The sequence below is a fragment of the Amblyomma maculatum genome, unplaced genomic scaffold, assembly GCF_055883805.1.
Source record: "Amblyomma maculatum isolate TAMU_Amacu unplaced genomic scaffold, ASM5588380v1 scaffold_18, whole genome shotgun sequence".
Classification (NCBI taxonomy): domain Eukaryota; kingdom Metazoa; phylum Arthropoda; class Arachnida; order Ixodida; family Ixodidae; genus Amblyomma; species Amblyomma maculatum.
Window position 1 is genome coordinate 10024725 of NW_028146743.1, and position 24609 is coordinate 10049333.

At 44.8% G+C, this 24609-nt stretch overlaps 1 protein-coding gene across 5 annotated transcripts in view; it reads right to left on the reverse strand.

Annotated features, from left to right (window-relative positions):
• The window catches only part of Rel (nuclear factor NF-kappa-B family member relish), a 160875-nt gene that overhangs the window by 13526 nt on the left and 122740 nt on the right, over positions 1–24609 (reverse strand). For all 5 annotated transcript variants that reach the window (XM_084586281.1, XM_084586283.1, XM_084586282.1 and 2 more), the window contains exons 12-15: positions 23080–23413; positions 16653–16767; positions 14491–14692; positions 7217–7386 (exon numbers count right to left, since the gene is read on the reverse strand). In XM_084586281.1, the coding sequence (XP_084442407.1) occupies positions 7217–7386; positions 14491–14692; positions 16653–16767; positions 23080–23413 (821 nt within the window). The remainder of the gene's footprint in view (positions 1–7216; positions 7387–14490; positions 14693–16652; positions 16768–23079; positions 23414–24609) is intronic.

Genomic DNA, 24609 nt, shown 5'->3' on the forward strand with positions numbered 1-24609 from the left:
GCTTTTTTGATGCACATTTGTGTTTTTGGACTGCCCGATTTTTTGGACATTTTCGTGGTCCGTTGAGAGTATAAGATTTATGCTGAATTTTTCATTAGGGTATCCACTTCTGTGCCATTCTAGTTTATTTTATTTGCACATACCATGTGAATTCCAAAATAAACAAGACAGTGTTTGCTATTTTTTAATTTTCCATTTCTTTTACGAATAATATATTTGATATTCAAAGGCACTTTTTTCCTACATTCGTATTCAATTAGTGTTCGAAATTTTCAATATTTCCATACCAATACTAGAAGTGAAGCCTGGAGTGTGTGAGCCCCACAATCTCCAGTCTCTTGAAGACTTCGTAAGCAGTGCTTCATTGTTATCATCGCTATTTCTAAAATGACTTCTTTACAATGGCTTCTAAAATGTCATGTGCCTTGTTCTCCCAAAGCTTTATCGACCCACCTCTAGGCTGGTTCAGAAATTTTTCCGCTCGCCACAATTAAACCTTCATCAAACTTTGCTTAATTAAGCAACGCTGCAATAATGGCTAGTTGGTTTTCTATATCGATATGCTACCATGCTGAATTTAACACAAAGCAGACACCAAAGGACAATTTAACACAAAGCAGACACCAAAGGACAAGTATTAAATTCAGCATGGTAGTACACTGATTTGCTTGTCTGTGCACAAGAACGAACAGAACAAATGAACTAGTTTTATTATAACTTGTATCACTTTATAGTAAAAATCGCAAAGTTTACCGTTATTCTGTAAAGAACCATTACGCAGTAGGCTCCTCAGAACCAAATTTGACAAAATCCAGTAAGCCTCTCTTGTTTTGCACCAATGTACAGGGTGGTCCTCTTCTAGCCATAACACGCTCACTACTTTTAAAGGGCCACTGTCCAGGGTATGACCTGTTAAGCAAAGGAGCCCAATGCTTCGATCAGGTACAGGAAATAGTCTGTGCAAAATGCTACAGCGATATGCGCGCCGCAAAGCAGCAAAAATACAAATCAAAGCTCTCTCATACTTTCCTTCGGAAACCAGCTTCACCGTTCTCTACGCTGGCCGTCAAACTGCAAGGCTGACGTCAGAATCGCACGACATCCATTGGTCCGTCTCGCTGACTGACGGTGCAGGATGGGCGTACATGACTAATTGTGTCCGCCGCTCACTGCGCGCTTTTCTCTCACCATGGCCTGCGCTCCCTCGCCCGTTTCGTTTTCACACACGCAGAGTACCACTCACCATCTCCCGCCAAACAGGGGTGCAGGAAGGGGAATTTGGCTTGCGGAGGCTAGACGACCAGGCAGGAGAGTGAAAAACCTCCGAGAGGGAACGGAAGGAGCAGGAAACGCAAAATCGGTTGATTGCGGTGGCTGTAACTTGCTATTGCATTGCTCTTTTCAAAAACCCTTTACGGCCTTCATAGAAGAAAATTTCGGCCAGAGGGTGGACAGTGGCCCTTTAAAGGAGAATTACTTTTTTTCTTGTTTGGCACTCTCCTCACTTCTGCAGAACAAATATTCATGCCCAACATCTTGATTAAAAGTTGTTGCGTCAGTCGCAAGATTACATACTCTTTCAGCTGATTGATATTGTTTTGAACGTAACGCAATTGGAACTTCGTGAAAAGTTCACTGCATTGCACAGCCGCAATTTCAACTCTGAATAAATTTTTTGCCTTCGATCTGAGTCTGTGAAGTGCCAAGAATAATTGTAAATGTCACTTTTTAGCTAGCCAAATGAAAACGGCAGCAATTGAGATTCCAGAATATTAATTGAACTTCAGAATCCCTGCTCCTCATGCCTGAGTATGAGAGAAACACGACAGAATCAGGTGATTGCGGTGACTGTAACCGCCATATTAATTACTCTTTTCAAAAACATTTTGCAGCCTTGTGTTCTAGGGGGCGAAGTCCTTATTTCTTTGTGCGGTTAGCGCTAGCACGGCTGACTTCGTTCTGGCACATATCGTCACATCGTTTCGCGGTTTCGCTAAGGAATCATTTCACATCTCTCTTCCTGCTGTGCGCACGTCATGGAAGACGCAAGGAGTGAATTTATCGCGTGCCGTGGTCTTGTGCCCACGTGTCTAGCGTGCTCAACCGCCCACCTGGAGCCGTGCCAACCCTTCCATGTCGCGACGCGACGTGAACTGCTGTGGATTAGCGTTGGCCTCATTCCATCGCCATGGCATCAAGAAAGTGTAAAGCACTTTCGCGAAGGAGAAACTGAGCATTATCCGCACTGTGGATGCAAACCCAACGCAGAAGCGGGTGTGTATCGCAAAAGAACTTGGACTCACGCCATCCAGGCTGTACTCCATTGTTTCTAAAAGAAGCGAAATTGAAGCAAACACCCAATCCTTCGGCATCAAAAGCAAGCAAGCCCGCCCCGCAGGGCATGTGCAGCTTGATGAAGCTGTCTACAAATGATTTAAGCAAGCCAGAGCTGCGGGTGTGAATTTTGACAGCACCATTTTACGCGAAAAAACACTTGTACAAGCTTGGGATCGCAGATTTCAGTGCATCAAACAGATGGATAGACCGTTTCAAAAAAAGACATGGCATAACCTACCAAACCGTTAATGGGGAGGCCGCAAGTGTAGACACTGCTACTGCAGACAGCTGGAAAGAGTCGGTGCCGGGCATTATCAACGGCTATGAACCTAGGGACATTTTCAATGCCGATGAAGTGGCCCTCTTTTTTTTTTTAGAGTACAGCCATCAAAGACGCTGAGCCTTAAAGGCGAGTCTTGCCATGCCAGGAAATGCAGCAAGGAACGTCTCACAATGCTGTTGTGCCGCAACTCTGATGGCTCCGAGACGAAGCCGTGGGTCATCGGAATGTTTCGCAACCCACGTTACCCGAAAAATATTCACTACCTGCCCTGCCACTACAAAGGCATGGATGACGTGCGAAATTTTTGGCAAATTTATTTTGTACATGGACTCGAAGATGGGCTGTGAAGACAGAAAAGTTCTGTTTTTAGACAACTGTTCCGCGCATCCTAAGGACACCATGTGACTGCGGAATGTCAGTCTTGTACCATCCGGCCAATACGACAAGCCACCTTAACCCGTTGGATGCTGGAATTATCAAGAATGTGAAGCCTTCTACAGAAAGTGCATCGTGAAGCGGTCCCTGGCCGCTGTGAGCCGTGGGCAGTAGCCGACTGGCATTACCATCCTAGATGCCATGCACTATAGTTAAATCTCGTTATAAGAGACACTGTTACAAGAGACACTCGGTTATAAGAAACATTTAAAAATGGTTCGATTGGTTTTCCTATGTCCGCCATGTTAAAAACGTTACATACAACAGACGTGGTTACAAGTGACACTCGGTTACTAAGGACAACTTTTTCAGGTCCCTAATGTAATACCGCTGTCACGGGCATTTTGAAGGCCCTCGAACCAACTTCCTATCGACTCGAAGGCCTTTGAAAGCTGCCACACGGGCGTTTTCAATGGCCATTGAGTCGATGGTCTATCGAGTCAATGGAACAGCTCAGAACTCTATTGAGATCTCGAAGGCCTTCGAACGTCATGCAAGGTTGCTAGCGTTAACCCGAGGAGCATCACGCACGCACGTGCACAGCGCGTTTACGATACAAAAACGTGAACAAGCGTTATTATTTTATATCTTTAATTTACGTGGTAAAATATTATACCCGTAATTTTAAAATAGTATCGCTCCTTTTTTAGGCGTATTATTTATGTACTCTTCTTTACTACTGTAGCATGCGCCGCCAAGAAAAACAAACACAATGAAAAGCGCAGTCCTATGAACGCCAACGCGTTAAAAAAAAAAAGTTGTCCTTGAATAATAACTAAACACCTGCAGTTACTAAAGAAAGGTAACAGTTATATTTTATTTTGCATTTATAGAGAGATTTTAGCAAATCCTAAAGAGAGATTTTAGCAAATCCTAATCCTAGCAAATCTTTAAGCACATCCGAAAGCAACGATAGTGGCGCCATAAAAGTTTGGCGCCAAACACCAGATTGAAAATTGCGGCTCGATCGCGATTGAAAATTTCGAAGGCTATCAACTCAAATGCCTTTGAAAATGATCGTGTGACTGGGGTATAACTTCTTCGCTATTTAGAAGAGGCATTGTTAACCCAGGTACGCTCATGCAATGCAGCTGAAGCATACCAACTCATACATGATGCACTTCAGATTCCCTCAGCTAAATTATGTTCCATATCAGCATCCTTTTTGTTGCATATGTCAGGAACTGAGGAGTGCTTCCCCATCATTGGAAGATCAAAACAACCCCGTTGTTTCAGCCACTGGCATCACATTACTGTCCCCTACAAAACTATCAAAATGCATGAATGACATCCAGCATTTTTAACTCCTCGCTGTTAAAATTTGATCACAAGATGAAGGCTCACAATCCTGATGTCTCTTTATGGACAATGCTTCTTGCAGCACCAAAGTTCTCGTGCTCAAAGCCACCAAAGTTTTTTTCCTCCAAACTCCACACCCTACCTTCAACCTATATAGACAAAGGCATTATGCGCTGTCAAGTTGCTGTACAAAACAAGGTTGGTAGAACGCTTGTTGCTCGACAGGCAGCAAGACTGTACCATAGTAATTGATGCAAAGTTTGCTGTTCAGGTAATTTCAGGTGTCTGGAATAGCCTGAGAAGTGAAGCTGTGAAACAATGTTTCAGACAAGCGGGCTTTAAATGTGGTGACATGATATAAGAGGGCCCATATATGGATACTGTAGAAAGCTTCCTTGAAGATGAAGCATGGGCGAGCATCCAGGAGACTGCTGAGGTACCATAATGTTTTGAGGAATTCGTATCTGCAGATGTGGATCTTGTGTGCTCCCGAAGAGATTTCAGACTGTGCAATTCTCGCGCAAGTAAATTGTACATATGCCTGCCATAGAGGGTGACTACGAGGACATTTCAGAGGAAAAGTGTCAGCATCTGAGGGTGACGAGCATGTAAGAGTGATTCAAAGGTATTAGAGCAACAGGAAGACTTGCAAAGTGAAGTGCTTTACCTCCAGAATTTGGGAAGAAATACACTCTGCACTCACAAAAATACATACTAGTATGAATAAATTCTTTAAGCTTTCCTGAACAATTTCCTGTTAATACATGTGAATGAATTTATATGCTGATGTGCAGTAAACTGATCAACACAGTGCTTTTATAATTTTTGGTTACAAGAGACCCTGCTTACAAGAGACATTTTTTTTGGGTCCCTTGAGTGTCTCTTGTAACGAGGTTTTACTGTATTTCGCCGCAGCATGGAGTGTTGTCACTGCCACAACAGTTAAAAACTGTTTTTCGAAGTGTTTGAGCGATGCAGACTGCGTAGCAGAGTCTGAAACCATAGAGGACGCGTCCATGGAAAACTGTGAAGAACTCGACGCGACCATGGAAAAGGTTGGCGCAAACGGGATCGCGTACAGCGATTATGTTTCTCTGGATGATGCCATTGCCACCTTCGAGGTTTTGACCATTGACCAGATTGTGGCCGAGGTTGTCGATGCGAACAACAGTGACGATGAAGAGGAAGTGGGTGAACCACTGCCGGAGCCAACCTTTTACGTCGGCTGTCGCAGCCTTAGACCTTCTCAGGAGGTATGTTTGCGATGATCGCGAGAGCCACAAAGCGCTACAAGTGCTGGAGAAGTGAGCTGTGCTCACCGGGCGTGAAAAAATGCGACAGACAATGCTGCACTTTGTGTTTAGTTGCCCACCACTGTCCATTTAAAATTCTTCCTACTTCTCGGTTTTTACATTTCCCGGCTCGTACGTTCTTTTTTTATGGTACCGTGAAAAACGTATCAGCAGGGTCCTACTGTACAGCCTAACTTAACACGATCAGGTGGTCGCTTGCTCTACCCAGTACTAAAGTTTTGGATGACCAGTTTAGGCAAGCGGTGATTGCAACGTAGCGCAATTTTCCACAGAAATCAGATTTTGTCCGGTGTAGCCGTTCGCATACCCCGATGCAAAGAGCTCTAAATTTTAACCAGATTTCCAGAAGGCAAATTGCACCAGATATTAACATCACTTTGCGCACACTGTTTGGAAGGCCCTCTATTAAGAAGGGAAGGTCCCCCTTCACAAAACAGCCCTGTAGCAGCATGAGGATGCTTCACTGCAGTCCACACAGTCAAGCGTTGCGGCGAAGCGGGCGGCGCAGGAAAAGTGCAGTGAATTAAAGAATCTCAGTGTATATCAGTCTTTCGAATACGAATAAGAACCTAATACCATACGCACTCAATTCGTATTCAAGATTTTGAATATTCGCGCACCCCTGGTTTCTATGGGTGGTACAGTAGCACTGGCTTGAAACAACTTCGCAAGTGGGGAAAAGGTGCACATTTGACAACGGAAAAGAAAAACAAGCAAATAAAAACAGCCTTTCCTGCAGTGGGAATGCCCACTACTCCTTGCAGTTGAATCTCAGCAGTTTCAACAAGAAGGGAAGCGAAAAATATATTTGCGCCTTGCGGACGTCATACCGAAAGGGTGCAGGGCAGAACAAGGGTTTCGCAGACTATCCAGCAGATATAGTAGATGTGTCTGATGCAAGCCAGCATCTATCAGCGCCACTAAGCCAGCACTGACCAGCAGGTACACTTCAATTAAAGCCAAAATAAGCCAGTCCATTGTGGTGACAAGAGAACGTGCACAACCCACGCTTGGCAGCAAAAACTGGCTAGCGTAGGCTGGTTGAGTGGACAGTTCAAAATAAACAGCGCACACGTCTGTCCATTCAAATTACGAGGCGTTTTCTCGTGTTAGAATGCACAGATACTGAGGAGGACCAAATGTCACCTCATATATGCACAAAGTTTGAAACAAGTGAGTTTAAAAAAAAAAATAAAAATTGGTTTCCATTACACTAGACAAAACTGTTGCAAATGAAGTTGCTGGAGGCAGCTACATGTGTGGTATTACTGCAGGCCAAGCTGAGTTATGCGACTATATCTATACATAAACATGACACATAAAGCATGACAAATGAACTGACAAAAGTATTATTATGCATGCAAAAGTTTGTAGACTCCAATAAGCACATGAGCTTGGAGGCATGCACTCTTAAGACTACAGCCCAACAGTCAACATTCCTCTTCATGCAGCAAGAACTGAGCTGGTGGTAACCCCCATGCACCCATTTCTGCAAGCAGCTGAGGCCTTGCAAAGCCATGCACGGGGAAGCAGCAATATTTCACATTACCTGGGCAAGCAGTGTTTCAACCCCTTTGACGAAGTCCTTTAGGACAGCAGTGTGGAGGGCCCTGTCTCCTGTGTTGTCCACAGGTGTGTTCACATCAGCTCCAGCATCGCAGAGCATCCTCAGGGCATCAACATTCTGTTGTTCTACAGCCATCTGCAGGGCTGTCTTGCCTACAATGGAAGACAGCATTGTGTGTGTCAGCCAGAAGAGAACTAAGTAAACTGGGACAGGGAGAGGGAAAGTGCAGAACCGGAAGAGGCATAACAGGTAGTGCAGCGAGTCCTTAAAATGCAAAGGAATTAGCATTCATTAGCTAGCCTTGCTGCTTCCTAAATATATAATTAACACACACGAGTTTAATCACAGCCTTAACCCTTGTACCAATAGTGGACTTGCAATTGTTAATGATTTCAGGCTACACTTGAACACCAAAATTTTATTTCTTGAGATAATTGAATGAAATTTTCAGGGTATGCTCATAGTACACACATTTGAAGAACTACTAAGTTTCGTGAAGCTGGGCTCATCGGTTCTCAATTAGAGGAGTATATCAAGATAGTTTACATAGGTCCCTAGGGGCAAGCCTGGAGAATTTGCAAAATGTGCTAGCAGTGTGAAATTTGTTATGGTCATTCCTGGATAGTTTCCCCAGGGCAAGACAATTCCCTCTTTCCAAATTTCCTTTCTGAAAAATTTTAGTACAGCCCCAAATTTAGTGTTAAAATTTGCACCTGACTTAACGATATTTTAATTGACTGCCCCTAATTACACATGAAATATTTTGAAAAAAAAAAAAAAAACGAATTGTCTTGCCCTCAGAAATTTACTTAGGTATGTAACAAAAAAACCCTCATGAAAATCCAATAAGCGGTTCATGAGATATGACTTTCCCTAGCAGCCACACCCTGCAAAAAATTGATTCCGAGAAAATGGAATTCTGGGGAATGGAAATAAACAGGAAAAAAACCGCTTCCAAGAGTATAACCCGAAAACGGTTTCCCTTAAAGTTTACTTATTATCTAATGGGAGTTCAAGTAGCAGAAGTCAACAGAGTTAAATATTTAGGGATTACCATCACAAACACAATGAAATGGGATGCACACATCAACGAAACGTGCATTAAGGCGTACAGACAGCTTGCATTCCTTCGGAGGAAACTTGCACGAGCGCCAGCTAAAAGTCCCTCATACGACCAATCCTTGAGTATGGCAGCATAATTTGAAATCCGCATCAAGTATACCTTGACAATCGGTTAGAAGCGATGCAAAACAAAGCCCTTCAGTTAATTTTTTCGCAGTACTCGCGGCACGTCTCAGCAACCTCGCTGCGCAACAGAGCAGATGTCCAAACTTTGAACAGCCGGCGACGCGCTGCTTCTTTAAAATTTTTTTACCTTCTTTATCATGACTGTATTAATATCAACAAACAAGAATACTTAAAACCACCATACAAACATTCAGCCAGAACAAACCATGACAGGACGATCAGGCCATTTATCACCCGCTGTAACACGTTTAAACATTCCTTCTTTATGCCTATCGTAGAAGCCTGGAATAATCTGCCACTCGACATTGTCTCCTCCACATCTGCAGATGAATTCATCACCAAGGTGGAAGTATTTTTTGCCCAGCAAACTGCAACAATCTGAGCAGAGGTATTTATGCAGATTGCCCTAGTAAATCACGGAGTGCTTTGAGTGTATTTCATGCGCATACATTGTCGGTACGAAAATGTTCCTTGTTGTCCAATGTTCCTTGTTATTCCTTTGTTTTTTTTTTTGTCTTCTAGGATGTATTGTAAACTGTCTGTGAAATTGTGACTTTTTTACCCACTCCTGTATGAGCCTGTCAAAAGGCTTACAGTACAGTTGAATCCCGCCACAACGAATACCGCCACAACGAAATTTCCGCGACAACGAATAATTTTTTATTCCCCGCGAGTATCCTATAAGAATTAATGGCCTAATTTCTCTGCACAACGAACCATTTTTGCAGAGCGTTTCCGCTTCAACGAAATTTTCGCGTTCAAAATCGAAACCGAAACTAGTTTTATTGGCGAGAAGTCCAAGTCAAATCCAAAGCCACATTAAGCATGAAATCACGTGATTGCAGTTCCGCCATTTTGGCTTTGTGTCGTGGTCGCGTTGTTCACTCGCTGCCTTTCTCTTCGACAACGACGAGTTTTCATCCGCAGGACCCGATGGCAACGCAAGTGAAAAAACGCAAAACTCTTTCCCTTGAGCAAAAAGCTCAAATAATCGCCCAAGCAGAAAGCGGAAGGAAGAAAGCGGCAATTGCTGAAGACTTCGGAATTCCTGCAAGTTCGCTGTCAACGATTCTAGGCAATAAGGACAGCGTGAGAATGGCACTTGCTTCAGGCACATCCTCGAAGCACAAAAAGGTGACGCGGCCCCTCCATGAAGAGTTGGACAAAGCAGTGCATGCGTGGTTTGTGGAAGCACGAGCCAGCAACGTCCCCCTGTCCGGAAGCATCGTCCAGCAGAAAGCCTTGAACTATGCATGCCTACTTGGCATTGATGATTTTAAAGCCAGCATTGGCTGGCTAAACCGTTTCAAGGCCCGCCATAACATCGTTGGAAAAGTGTTGTGCGGCGAGTCAATGTCAGCAGACGTGGACGGAGCAGCTGCTTGGAAGGCGAGTAACATAGCCGGAATTTTAAGCAACTTCGCGCCTGCAGACATTTACAACGCCGACGAGACCGGGCTATTCTACGAGATGTTGCCGGCTAGGACGCTCGACTTCAAGGGGCAGCGCTGTCACGGCGGCAAACACAGCAAAAAACGCACCACAGTGATGCTTTGCACAAACATGGATGGCTCGGACAAGCGTCCGCCGTTAGTCATAGGCAAAAGTGCCAAGCCGCGCTGTTTTAAGGGAACTCGTAGCCTACCTGTGCAGTACAAGGCGAACAACAAGTCATGGATGACCCGCGCTATTTTCACCGAGTGGATGATGGCATTCGACCGCGACATGAAGCGGCAGGGCCGTAAAGTTTGCTTGCTTTTGGACAATTGTTCAGCGCATCACTCCGACGAAGTCAAGCTCACTAACACGAAGCTGAGGTTTTTCCCTCCCAATTGCACGTCTGTCTTACAGCCTCTCGATCAGGGCGTGATTCTTAGCCTGAAGCGCGCTTACCGCGGGAGGTTAATTCAGCGGCTGCTTTTTAACACTGAAACCGGCCGAGACACGAAGGTGGACTTGTACGTGGCACTGCAGATTATGTCTGCTGCCTGGAGCACACTGGGGCGCTCAGTAATTGTGAACTGTTTCAGGCACGCCGGATTTGCTGAAGGTCGACCCGTACACTCTGCTGGCCTAACACCAGGCGTTACAGACGACGAAGAGGCGTCACCGGCTCCGGGGATCGCGGCCGCCTGGAAAACGCTGGGAGAAATAGGAACCGTGCCGCCTAATCTCGAGCTCGACGAATACATCGGCGCTGACGCTTGTGTTGTTGTTCACGAAGATGTGAGTGATGAGCAGATCATAAAAGCTGCCCGGAATGATAAGGACTCTTCCGATGAAGAAGACGACGACGTACAGGAAGCGCCGGCTGCGGCAACCGCCGTACAGGTGATGGACGCTTTTGATGTCATCAGGAATTTCGTTGCTGTCCGAGACGACGATGTTGCAATGGGTTTGCTGACCGAGTGCGAAAATCGCGTGACGGCGTTGCTCGCCGTGAAGCGTAAGCAAACCAAGCTTACAGATTTTTGGCATTAAACGCCTTTGCTGCTGCTTGGGCAATTCTTTCTGCGTTTCACGTCAAATTTTTGCGATAACGAAGTTCCGCGAGAACGAATTTTTTTTTGTGCACCGTGAATTTCGTTATAGCGGGATTCAACTGTATAAATAAAATAAAAATAAATAAAATAACTTTTTTGTTTCTCAAGTTATCATAATGAAATTTCCATGACAGGCTCATGACATTACCAATGAAAAACCACCAAGTTTCATAGAATTGTGCATGCTAGTTCTCAAGATACAGAACCATATCAAATTGGTTTGAATAGGTTCTTTATATCAAGCCTGGGGAAATTGTGAAAGGCACTGGCATTGTGCAATTTGTCATGCTGATTCCTAGATAGGTTCCTCAGGGCAGTACAAAGCCCTTTTCCTAAATTTTCTGGCTGAAAAATAGCATATAGCACTGGATTTTTGTTATCAATTAGACCTATGTTGATTAATCAAATTAATTATGACAAATTCCAGAGATAATATTTTGAATACTTAGTCTTGCCTTGCCCCTCAAAAATTTATTCAAGTACAGTCGAGCCCATTTATAACGGCCCCACTTAAGACGAACACTCACTTATCACGAACAAGTCCGGTGCGACCGTCAAAATATACATTAGGGCTTCTCGGCTACAAAGAACATCTGTGCGACTAACCGATCGGCTACAGCAAACGCTTTGGTGCCGCAGACCACTTTCCACATGCTGAGATCCGTCGATCCTGTGCTCTGCAAGCCGCGACAATCGGCATTCCCGATTCCCCTGCGGCATTTCGCCCAAGGCATGATGGGCGGCGCAAATGCAGCAAGTGGCTTCCCGGTTTACCTCTCGCGGCATCTCGCCAGAGGAACGAGGAGCGGCCCAAACGCGGCAAGCGACTTCCCGGGTTATCTTCCGCGGCATAAACTCCGAAACGAAAAAAAAAGAAGCTAGCTAAGTGGCCAAGTCTGCACTGAACGAGTGTCGCATCTCGAGGCATCGTGAGCGACCACGCAACGTTTAACACGTTGCACGAAACTGTTCAGAGGGCACAACGAGAGATCGTAAATCCGGCGATTGCAAAAATGGCGAAAGGCGAGCAGAACGCACAAAGTTCAAAGGCAGCCAACAACGACAGCAAGCAAAGAGCCGGGGCAGACGATGTGGGGAGGTAGCCGGCGGAGACCGACGCGGCAGCGGCCGCAGCAGCCAATAGTAGTCGCCCGATCCCCCGCGTTCTCACGGAGCGCGCGCTTTGCCCAATCGCAGCCTTGAATTCGAGCGCGGGAAATTCGAAAGCCGCCACGAGGCTCCCAATCTGAAGCAAGTCACGCCTGGACCACGCCGCCGTCGCCGCTGCCGAGGGTGGCAGAAGAAAGCGCAAGAATTCACAAACAAAACAAGACCAAGATGGTGGCGCTCAGTTCGGCGGGAGAGGAATGGTGCGCACGCGAAATTTGGGAATTTTCGGCGCTTGCTCGCTGCTCCGCGGCGGCTCTGCGGCTGCCGCCGCTTGTTAAATAATTTCGAGTATTTCTATGGCGAGTTGGGCATTGATAATTACAGAAATGGTAGTTTATAAGACATACTACCGGAATATATAATCTTGCAAAAATCGACTGTTTCGCGATTTTTCGGTTTTCAAAGGTCGCGTCCCCAGTTAATGCAATTTATGTGTGTGGGAAAAATGGACAGTATAGAGAAAGTTCCCTAATTAGCAGATTTATATATCCAGCCCAGAAAGACACCATGACTGCATTAAGGCAATAACTCGTTCAATGTATTTTGCTATATGGGTACTGTGGCCGAATTCCATCCCGTGGAATTTTTGCCATACGCATACTAGGCTGAGCGTGTGTTTGAAATTTCGCATGCTTCTGAAGAGGCGCGCTTACTGGGAGGTGCTGCCATCTCCTAGAACGTACAAGTATTCGAAATTGTCTATGCTACCATCTTGCAATGAGAAAAAAAACTGACCATGGCCGTCGCGTTGCACACTGTTTGCGGTGGCGCACCCTCACTGTTTCGGTACAATCGCAACAAAACCATGCGAGTTGATCATCTTTGTTGGGACACTAGCGGAGGCCCATGGAAGACCTTCTAGAACTTACAAGAAGTGTTGCACAATTGTTTACACTACCATCTTACAGCAAAAACAAAACTGACCTTCGGTGCTACGTGTAGCTTCCGATGACACCTTCGCGGTCTTGTTTACTCTGCGCGATCGCAATAGAAGTGCGAAAGTTGATCTCTATCAATGTGGTAAGATGGGCTAGTTAGTCTTGGTTCGACGAAGAAAGGAGACAGATGCAGGATGAACACTGACTTCAGTGTTCGTCCTACATCTGTCTCCTTTTTTTCCTGTGTTTTTTGCACTGAAAATTATGCATTCGTCGATTTCATTGTTGGGACACTAGCAGCAGTCCTTTGTTGGTGCTCTCTCAGCTTATAAACACTCCTAAAATCTCAATGCGCTCCCGTCTAGTTAGTCTGATGCTATGACTAAAATTCTCACTATTTTTCTCCTTTTTGTCCAGAATTTCACAATTTTGCTTGTTCAGCAATAAAGAAATGATAATGGGGAAAATTTTTTTGAAAATGTTTGACGCTGCAGCATTTCTTTTATGCACCCCTCCTCTTCTGCACCTTTGTCATATGAAAGTAGCTTTCCCTTCATGAATGCTAGGTTAGTGTTCCCACACCTTAGAACAGGTTGGATTTGAGCGTCCAAAAAGTGATAAAAAATAAGCGCTCATACCGCGTCACATAATGCACTCAACTCACTAAGAGCTGTGCAGTAAGTGAGTGCCGAATAGCTTTTAGCAGCCGTCCAAATGGCACTGGTGCTAAGATCAAGGCTACACAACCTCACCCTCTCCTCCCAGTTTTCATCGCATTTTCTATCGCCTGCCCCTTCCCAGCCTTCAGCTTCTGTTGAAGCGCATTGCCGGGCTGCTTTCAGTAAGCACCTGTTGTCAAGACAGGCAAGGATGTAACCATATTTATGTAGAGGCATGTCAGAATATATGCTCTAATCCGCGGCCCTCCGGTACGGCAAGAACACCAAACGATGCCACAAGAGCAGTAAGTCACGTGCAATCACGAGTGGTATGCACCACTTTGGCGCCCAAGAGAACAAGGCTTCCACAGACAAAGGGGTGGTGGCATCATAAGATAAAATGTCACACTTCAGGGCAGGCAATTTTGATGCAGCATATCCAAACATCCTAACTTTATGTCCCAAAACCCCATTATGATGATGCCACAATTATGCTGAGAAAGTTGTCAACACTGCCCCAAAGCCAGATTAAAATTACATTGTATGAGATGGCATTATTTTACTTGAGAGTTCATAAGAAGCAGCCAGACGAGTTGGTAAGCATTAGCCAAATAACGCCGGATTTAAGTGATAACAAAATGACACCTGTCACATCGAAGCTATTGCAAAGATGCCTTGTCTGACTGAGAGTAACAAATGACAAATGAATAATCTGTTACTTGATACACTCGCTAGCATGGGGACCAAGGGAAACCCACCTTCTGCATCGGGTGCATTGATCTGCACCATGGGCCGGTGGCACAGCAGCCTTTCCAGGCCCTCCTTGGACATGCGACCCAGGACGGCACAGTGAAGCACCGTGCGGCCCCACCGATCAAGGGCAGTCACGTCGGCGCCAGCCATGAGAAGGAACGTCGCATGGTCGCTCCGTCCACGCAGAGTGGACAAGTGCAGAGGGGTCTGCAGCGGTGTCAGTGTTGCACAACACCATAATCATCACCACCACCCCCATCACCATCAGCCTGACTATACCCACAGCAGGGCGAAGGCCTCTCCCATACTCCTCTAATCAACCCAATCCTGTGCTAGCTGCATCCACTTTACCCCTGCGAACTTCTCAACCTCATCCACCCCCTGGCCCTTTCCCTTTCCAGAGCTCCCTTTTCGTCAGCCCCCCGTTTCAACCCCATAGGTGAGTACAGGTAAGATGAAGCTGTTATATATTTTCCCCCTACACGATACCGGTAAGCTGCTAGTCATAATCTGCAAGTGCTTGGCAAATGCACTCTGTCCTAATTTTCATGGTCCTTTGAGTGCTTCGCTACCTATCATTGTAAACTACTACTTTCGTAGGCTGGTGATGAACATTACCTTAGGCAACATTACTGGAGTTATTTAGTAAGGTGTCTGAGAAAAAACTTGCAACAGTATCACAAAGAAGTGTGAACATTTTATCCTTGTCAATCACAGTGCCACCACATGTGTACCTCTAAAACTTGTGCAAACCGGATTACATGCGCCAGGTTTTTAACACTTTCCTGCCCATCGAAAACCTGCTTATGACAGTAAAAAAAATTTAAATTTCTCACTTGCAAAGTACTCCTGGACAGCTAGAGCCATCCAGTGGGTAGCAGAGGAACTAATATCTCAGTTTCAGTTTCATTTTTCCGCTGCGTAGGGAGATTTAAAACCATTCTGGAGCAAGGTCAGGTGACGTGCGTGTTGTTTACATCACGGCAGCAGCGGCCTTGCATGCCATTGCTCAATGGAGACAGTGTTTCGCCATGTTTGTTCCAAGTCTCATGCATCCAAGGACAAGTTTTTGGGAGAAGATAAGAGCAGTAGCACTGAAGACAGCTTCGGTTCGTCAGATTTTAGCATGGACAGAAAACTGCGCCAAATCGACGCGGATCATTTGTAGATAAATTTCGCTTTCTTCTCGGAATCATTTTACGGCTGCCGGCTGCCATGTGCTGATCTAAAGATATCCTGTTATGTTCTAAAAGCCACAGTTCTCATCTGTGGACTGTTAACATCTTTCACCTTCAGGAGCCATCACTTGTCAATGGAAGCGCAGACAGTAGTGTCTCGCACTACGCGACCACAGGGTATCGACCTCTACATTGCTTTGCCGACTGGCGCAATTTTCAGTAGGCGTCAAATTTTTTCATGTAACTCAAGATAATCTGTACATAACATGTCGATATTTACCAACGTCATGCACAGGTCCTTTATGCAAAAAAATGTATATTTTAACCTTTGTGTGTGTCATCACCTGTGTGAAAAAAAAATTAATATTTTAAAACTTTATTTTTACTTGCAATTTTTTTTAACCTTTTTTCAATAGCCTCAATGAGTAAACAAATATGTTGGCTGAGAATAGTACTATAGAAAGAATTTCATCCCCTAAAATTTAATATTATGCACTTTAGTATCAAACATCTTCTGGCAACGGAAAAAAAAAAAATTTAGATGCACCACCCAAAAACCGACATTTTTTGCTAGGAAACGATCTGCACCAACCCCAAAAAGTAAAAAGGTGAATACTTTTATGCATGATGTGAAAGTCCAACAAGCTTAAAGCAATACATCATAAAAAGACTGGCAAAATTTTGCATTGCACAAAAGAAAAGAAGAAGAAAGAAAAAAGGAGGGGGGGAGTGTATGGCAAAGCTATTAACAAGTAGGGGGGGGGGGGGTGCTGCTTAGCAGAGTTAGAGGAATGAGTAAAATTATTCTGGAATTCTCTTCTGGACAGCCTAATAACAGCCTCAAGCTGTAAACTGTCACGCCTCACTGCTTGAATCTAAATGTTTGGTTGCAAAGCCCGCACACTGGTGAGATTACCATGGGTCGGCAGGCATGCATAAGTGAGGTCGCTGAATACCAAAGTGCACCGAAAGAAAGGAAAGAGGCTCACCTGCCCTCTGTTGTTCTGCTTGCTCACGCATTCCACGCGCCTCTGCATAATGTCCACCATCTTCAGGAAGGTCTCAAGGAAACAAGGAGGGTGTGCCACACCTATATGCAAGGCGCTGTTTGGAAAGAAGAGACCATATCTCATGACAAGGAACATGCAGGCCTGCAGACAAGGTGCACTATGGCTTCCTTTTTCTCGGCCACGACTCCGCAAAATGCATTCAGTCTCAGCAAATGCATCTGCTCAGTCTCCTCCCTCTGAATAAGGAAATTTTGAACAAGTGAAAGACCCGGGGCTTGCACAGAACATTTAGCCTAAAACTAAAGTAGAATTCCAGGATTTCAAGAGTACAAAGGAGCAACATAATCAAGGAAAGTAAGAAACCTTTTTTTAAATTGCAGAGACTAGCGTATTTACACACCAGTAACATGACCACGAATGTAATACGAGTGGGGGATGTTTGAGACCTCGAGAAAAGAACATACTGCGACTATAACATGATCACAGGTTATTCAAGCCAACTACATCCTCACTGAGGGTTCAGAAAAAGCAGCAATAGCTTAGGAAAAAAAAGGGCAACAGCTCCCGAAATACTGAGGCAACAGGATAGGTCGATTATATCTCAAAGGATTTCACAAATCAATGTGACGTCTATGATCACAGCAAAGCCTACAAACGCGTTAACGCACCCAGTCTCCCAGGCATCAGCAGCTGTCATTGCCGCGCTTTCCCTCCAATGCCTGTTCACCTTTCTTTTCATCCCCTACTTCCCTAACTTACCTGCTCACTTTATGCTGTAATCCTCTCAATCACATGCAGTAATCCGAAGTGACTGTATGTCAGCATATTGATGACATAAAGAAACAGCCCTGGCTGTCCATCATGACCACATCAATTGCTTTCTAGCACAACATAAGTTTTTCCCAAGTCCATTCTTAGCCACCTGCCATTCTGCTTAAGTTGAGGACAACGCAGAGAGCTATGGAATGCAAAATGGTAGGTGTAACGTTAAGAGATACGTATACTGAGTGGGTCAGAGAAGTAACTCGAGTTACTGACATCTAGTGGAAACCAAGAAAAAGAAATGGGCATGGGCAGGGCATACATGGAGAGGATAACCGATAGTTGAAAAGAGTAACAAATTAGATTATAAAGCAAGGAAAGTGCAGCAGGGGGTGGCAGAAAGTCAGTTGGATGGATGAGGCTAGCACAAGACTGGGTTAATTGGAGTAATATGGGAGATGCCTTTGCCCTTCAGTACTAAAGTGCCTTTTGGAGGGAACAATAGAAGACTCAAAGGGGCCAGGGGAACAATCCCCTTACCTGCTCAAAATACTCTCAAGGAAAGGGCGTGTACCCGGATGAGCTCCACTTCAAGAAGGATTTACTCACAATATCATTTAGGGAAAGAAAATGCGCATTGAAAAAAAAAAAAAAAATGAAAGCGGAGAAGGACAGTACAAAGCGTGTCTTGAAGGGAAGAGGACTACTTATGTGAGCTTAGTCTGGCTGGGTGCAGTACTGTTGCTCTGGATTTCACCCATCCTCTCTGTGTTCCCTGTGAAGGCACATAATCCAGAGTGATCTAAATTTGTCAAGGATTGCGTCAAAATTTAGGGATCTGCAAGAGGGCCCCTGAAACAGCTTTCCCAGGACTTGAAGAGCCTGTGCGAACCCTAGGTGGATCACCAAGAGCCAGTGCAAAAGATGAGTGCAACAGCCGAAGGATTCTTCCTTAAACATGGCTCCTCAAACTATGCATTTGCACGCTTTGCTTTTCGTTGCTTTTCATGCACGGTGCACATGGTCTAAAATTTAAAGGCAACTGGAAAATTACCTTTCAATCAATCTACACCGTGGCTCCACAATAATGCAGCAGGAGAGGCAAATGTGCTTTGAAATAAAACTGCTAGGCACAAGTAATACTGCCATTCCTGAATATTATTATGAAGAAAAAATACCTACAAATATCAAATATCTGTCAAGAATTGCAATAAATTTCAGAAAAAAAACTAAGTCCTCTCTCTCTTCTTTGCTTATTTATTTTTTTTTCAATATAGTACATAGTTTTTCCATCCAAAATAAACAAAAGCTATACTTGAGAACAACTTCCTGTGGCTAGCTGAAACGCACCTGTTCACTGAACAGCAGAATATAATTCCTAGGAACCTGCTCTGGAGTATATTACTAATACGAAATAACCAAGGTTAAGCTGCAGCACCAGCTGCTAGGGCATATTATAGAGCACTACACATGTTTGAACCCAAATTTAAAGTATTTACACATCAATAGTAACTACTGCTTTCCAATCCCACCAAACCGGTCTTCGACACCAGTTTAAACTACTACGTTCTACTTGCTAATCCTAGCAATCTGCTTGTGCCATTGGGTGGAAATTGAGACTCCAGCCATTCTTTTGCTCTGAAGACAGCCATGCTTGCATTGTTGAAAGTTTCATTTTTCAGCAAAGCCCATAACCAACAACTCCCCAACTGCTCAGAGCAAGAAGGCCACCGCTAAGATGAACTGAGTGTGAAGTCAAAAAGAATGCTCCAATTTCAATTACGCTCACATTAACAACTTATTAAACTGGTCTAAATCAACCAGAATCGTCAAGTCCCAATGACGAACATCAGTCAAAGTGGTTTGATGCTTCTCAACACCTGGCAGCAACTAACATTTAGCTTTCATATGTGCCTTGATTAATGTAAATGAGATGCTAAGAGCGAAAAATTCAGTCTGAATAAAAAAAAAAGAAAACCATCAAACATCCAAAAAGAACAGAATGAAATGAACAAAATTCTGAGAATTAAAGAGTAAGTGCACAACTAGTTTGTAACTGTTGTACTATTCAGCAAGATAAAACAAAGGTTATCACAAGTTAAAGGCAAGCATGTCAGAAGGTTTGGCAAAAAAGTATTTACCAATTATTCTTGAAGTGCATTATTAGAAACGACAGCCATCACTTTGCTGTCCTCTCTTCTTAGCACACATTCTCCCCATCAATTTAGAGTTTTGAAAATAACCCTCAGGCAAAACTATCCTCAAACATTGTGGAGATATACAAACTGCTGCATGGATCACTTTTGGTGCTTCAAATCATTACACCAGGTTCTTCATACACCCAAACCAAAGTGTAAAGGAGGCTTGGTTTGGTTTGAGGGGTTTTAACGTCCCAAAGCAACTCAGGCTATGATGAGACGCCGTAGTGGAGGACTACGGAACTTTCGACCACGTGAGGTTCTTTAATGTGCACTGACATCGCACAACACAAGGGCACCTTGCTTTTTGCCCCCACCGAAAAGTGGCCGCCGACACCAGGATTCAACCCCGCATCCTTGGAAACAGTAGTCTAGTGCCGTAACTACCGCGCAGCCTCAGCGGGGCGTAAAGGAGGCGGAAGGTGTATAACTACTCACACCATTTCGCCACTTTCCTTCCCCGTCAAGCTTATCCTACCTCTCTGGTATACAGTCGAACCCAGTTATATCGAACCTGGATATTATCGAATTTTGGTTATATCGAACTCACGAAATAAGATCCCACGTAAAAGTACAGGAAAGCCGCGTCATATATCGAACTCAAATTCACCGGTCGTTCGATATATCGAACTCTGCACCACGCACTGGAAAGTGTGCCTTCCCCAAAGACTATCGCATTACCCTTGGCCGTTTGCCGCGTGACGTTTTCAAGCCACGCGCGGAAGGAATGAGAAGGAACAGTTCGGCGATGGTCTGGGCAGCGCCGCGCCTATTCCCCAAAGGCACGCGCATCTGCAGTTGTCGTTTCCGCGCGCCAACACATGACGTTTGCAGGCCATGTGCGTGGGTGTGCCCATTTTTTTACTGAGCTATCTCTCTCCTTCAGACGCGCAAGGCATGCGCCAAGCCAGCTCATGCGCCAAGCCAGCTCGTTGGACGCTTTCTCCAGTGTGTGTTGCGAACCCTTTGCGTGCGGCGGCAAACGTGGCTATGGTGCCTGCGGATGTTATGAAGCGGCAGTGTTTTTTTTTTTTTTTTTTTTTTATTTAGCGAGAGTCGTCCTTCCTTATCGTTGTGCTGTATGCGCGGCGCAGCGTAAGATATGGCGGCTGCGGACATTAAGAAGCGGCAGTTTTTTTTTTTTTTTGCAGGGATGTTTATTTTATTTTATTTTATCGTTTATCCTTGCATGTATGAATCAGCGAAGCACGCGGTCAGCAGCTGCGATCATGACGCCCGCCCCAAGCGCGGCGTGATAAATCGAACCAGGTTTGCGCAATCAAGCCATCACGGGCACTCTGCCAAGTTCACTCCCCGCCACCGCAGGAGCTATCAAAAGATAAACGCGCGCTGCGCAGCATCTTGGCACGCTGCCAATGAGCTGTTGATGAGACGACCGAAACGGACTGACGCGAGCCATCGACATGCAAGCGGAAACGCTTGCGATTTCTGCCGCCGCAAGGACACAGAAACCTTGTTTTGAGCTGCCGTGGTGGCTCGAGCAGCGAGAGGGTTCCAACAAGTTTGAAAATTTTCGCTCTGTCGCTGCCGCTCGTCGCTGAGATCGCTCAGTCGCTTGCATGTGAGCGAGCTGGCCTTAACGCTTTTTTTTTTTTTTTTTCAAATTCTCGGGTGCAAAAGTGGAGGGTGGGTTCATTATGCGAGCGGGTTGATTACGCGACAAATACGGTATCGTTTTTTCGCATCATAAGCGCCGTCACAAGCCGATTTCTGTATATCGAATTATCGATATATCAAACTATTTCGTGATCCCCTTCGAGTTCGATATATCCGGGTTCGACTGTATTTCTTCCTGACTGAAGCATGTTTTTAAGGTTTATATTCAGCTATATGGAAAAAATGTTTTCTGCAGTCCTTCTGCCATGTGCCTCCAAAGAGTGAAAACACTTCCCCACCCAGACAAGTCCTTTCATCACCAAAATCATTTCCTGAATGCCATTGCATGACGAACGAGTTTCTACAATGTTCATGTAATGTCACATATTACTTGCTCTTATTATGTTTCCTTCATACTGCAGTGTAACAACTCCTCTCTCTCAGTGACCCTGAAAGAGTTCGAAATAAACACCCAATGCTGCGGCCATCGAGCATCCTAATTTCTCCACTGATGTCAGTTAGAAATTCGTTCTAGAATGGAAGTGCTGCCACACCTGATGAGCCAACTAAGCACTCAGGCCAACAGTTGAAGAGACCTGCACCTTCGGGCTTAATGAAACACCCCATGCCCTACAGTTACTTTTTTCAACTACTGTGCCAGCCCAACTGTTTGCTGCGCTACATGGGCTTTCAAAGGATCTCCACACACTCGTAGAGGTTGCGCGAATGTGCACTGGAAATTGCTTCTGTACCAAACCAAGCTTCCGGCGCACCTCTTGCGCTCAGGTTCAGTTTGCATGAAAAAAAAAAAAAAAAGTCCGATTTCCTCATGCTGCAGAGCAGCTTTACAAAGTGAGTTTTTCTTCATTTCACAAGGAGATATGGTATCTTCTTGTTCCCGGGTTCAAACTCCCAATCGGAACCAACCACACAATTGCTATGCTAGAAAGTTAGCCGGAGGATCTTGATTAATTAGCAGCATAATTAAAGGCATTTTCCAGCATATTGTGCCCGCCGTGGCAGAGAGTCTGCTACTGCAAAATATTTTTTTCTACTTGGCCCACTATATAATAAATTACTTAAGGTCTTTCTTGAAACACTCCGTATATTAAATGCCTTTTCATGGTTTCCTGTAGTAGTACAGCAATTGAACGCAAGCCGGCTTAAGGTCTTTCCTACAACAACCCGTATATTAAATGCCTTTTCATGAACGCAAGCCGGCTTCGCTGCTTAGGGAAAACACCTATTTTAGAGCTCTCCAGTCAGCTAGTACGTTGCACAGGGGCACATGCTAGTTTGTTGGGTTCTAAAACTCCCCAAAAGGGTTGTGGCACTTGCTAAGTGCATACTGTTGACTTCAGAGGCTATCACCAGTGGATCTACAACACAAAAATCTGCGCATAACACATTTCCCATGGAGGAAGGAAACAACTTAGGAGAGGCCCTTGCCATTCCCAATGCATTGGAGAAAGTGTGGCGGAAGTGACGTCAAGATTTAGGGTTAGCCAAGTCGGGCCATTAGCAACGGCATCGCTGTAGCTATGAAAACTCGGGCCACTAGCAACAGCGTTGCAAAGGGCCCGAGGAACGTGAGCGTTGCGGAGATAGAAACTGCTGAGGGTAAAGGAGGAGGAGAGACATTGCAGCGTCCGGCCATGGCGCGGCCGCGCGGCCATGCCGGCTTCAAAAAAGTGACGTCAGGGCCTCTCCTAAGTTCTTTTCTTCCTCCATGACATTTCCTTACAGTGTAAGGCCTAGCATACACCGTTCTTGAGGTTTTTCCTGCAGTTGGCTTTTTACACAATGCCACAGCAATGGCGATTACTCACTTGTTTCCGTCCACGTCACAGAGCGAAATCAGATCCAAGGCAAGCTTCACCAAGACGTCTGTCGTACAATTTTTCACCAGGTACTTTAACAGCCAGCAAATTAGTCCATACATGGCGTCTCCAAGATCCCTGCCTTTGGCACTGTTCCATCTCTTCATGTAAGCCTCATCGCGAGGTTGAGGTCTTGATTTTGAGCAGCTTGGCCGGCTAAACTCTTCGTGCAGCAGCGTGTTGCCGTCCGTTTTGCCACTTTTGTGGCCGGTAGCTCCCTCCTCACCAGTCAGGGTTAGTTTTCCCATGGACTCTTCCAACTTTCCACAGTCAGCAGCCATGCCTGCGCCCAAAGGCATGTCACAGTAAATATAACGCATACATCTAACACAAAGCCAGAACAAGCCACCTTCAGACCTCCAGTGACAGTCACCAGAAATGACAGCTGTGAGTAGACTCAGACGTCGCTTAGGTTTCTTTTTACCCTCCTGCTTCCTAAGAAGTAATAAATGCGTTATTTAGTTTAGTTGATAGGATTTAATGTCACAATATGACTTGGACTATGAGGACCACCACAGTGGAGGCCTCCAGATAATTTCGACCACCTGTTCTGTTATGTGACCATTTGACTTTCGCTTCCATTGAAAAGCAACCGCCAAGGCCAGGATTTCGTGTTTTTGAGTTCAGCAGTTCAGTGCCATAACCACCGAACCACCACGACAAGGTGAAATGAGTTACATATTTCAACATGACAAATCTCTCAAATGGCTTTTCTTCAATTTGGTGTTTCTCCTAATTTGTCAATTATCTAAGGTCATTCAAGAGCCAGAAGGCACATTAATAGAAATAAGAGCTTGACATAAAAAAATTGTACAGTGAGAAAATGACAATACACATTGCTTGAGACACGGATAAACGGACAAGTGACGGAGAAGTCTCCACAACTGATACCCATACCTGCATGTTTTTCCTTACGTATATTGTCTAAAATTTAGGCAAAGCATATATTCAGACAAGGTGAAATTGGGCAATAGCCCAAACATTGAATATGAAGGCTACCCCTATTCTGCAAGTGGGAAAATAGAGATACCCCATCGTTCTCAGCCTGGATGCTTTTAAATCTTGGTTCGACAACTGAAATGGGCCACAATTATGATTGCAGAAAGCGGTTCCTATGCTAGAACTCCAGAAAAAGAAAACGTGTTATTGTGCAAATGAGTTCAGATGCATCATCAGTATGATCTTGATTCAGAAACAAAAATGCATGCATGCTACATTATCACATGAAAAAATTAGAATGATATACTATCCCACATCATGGCAGGAAGCATAATGAACTGCACTATAAAGGATCAGCTGTGCAAAAGAAGCTATCTAGTTCCACGAGAGCAATGCGAGCTCTGCCACTTATTTTGCCAATTTTCACCAAGCCTATCATTGAAGATCACCTAACCAAAGAAAGCAGAGAACAGGAGCTAAAAACAGTTAACACTACAGCCTCTGGCGTTAGACCTATGTGTTAGGGTAAATGAATCAAAT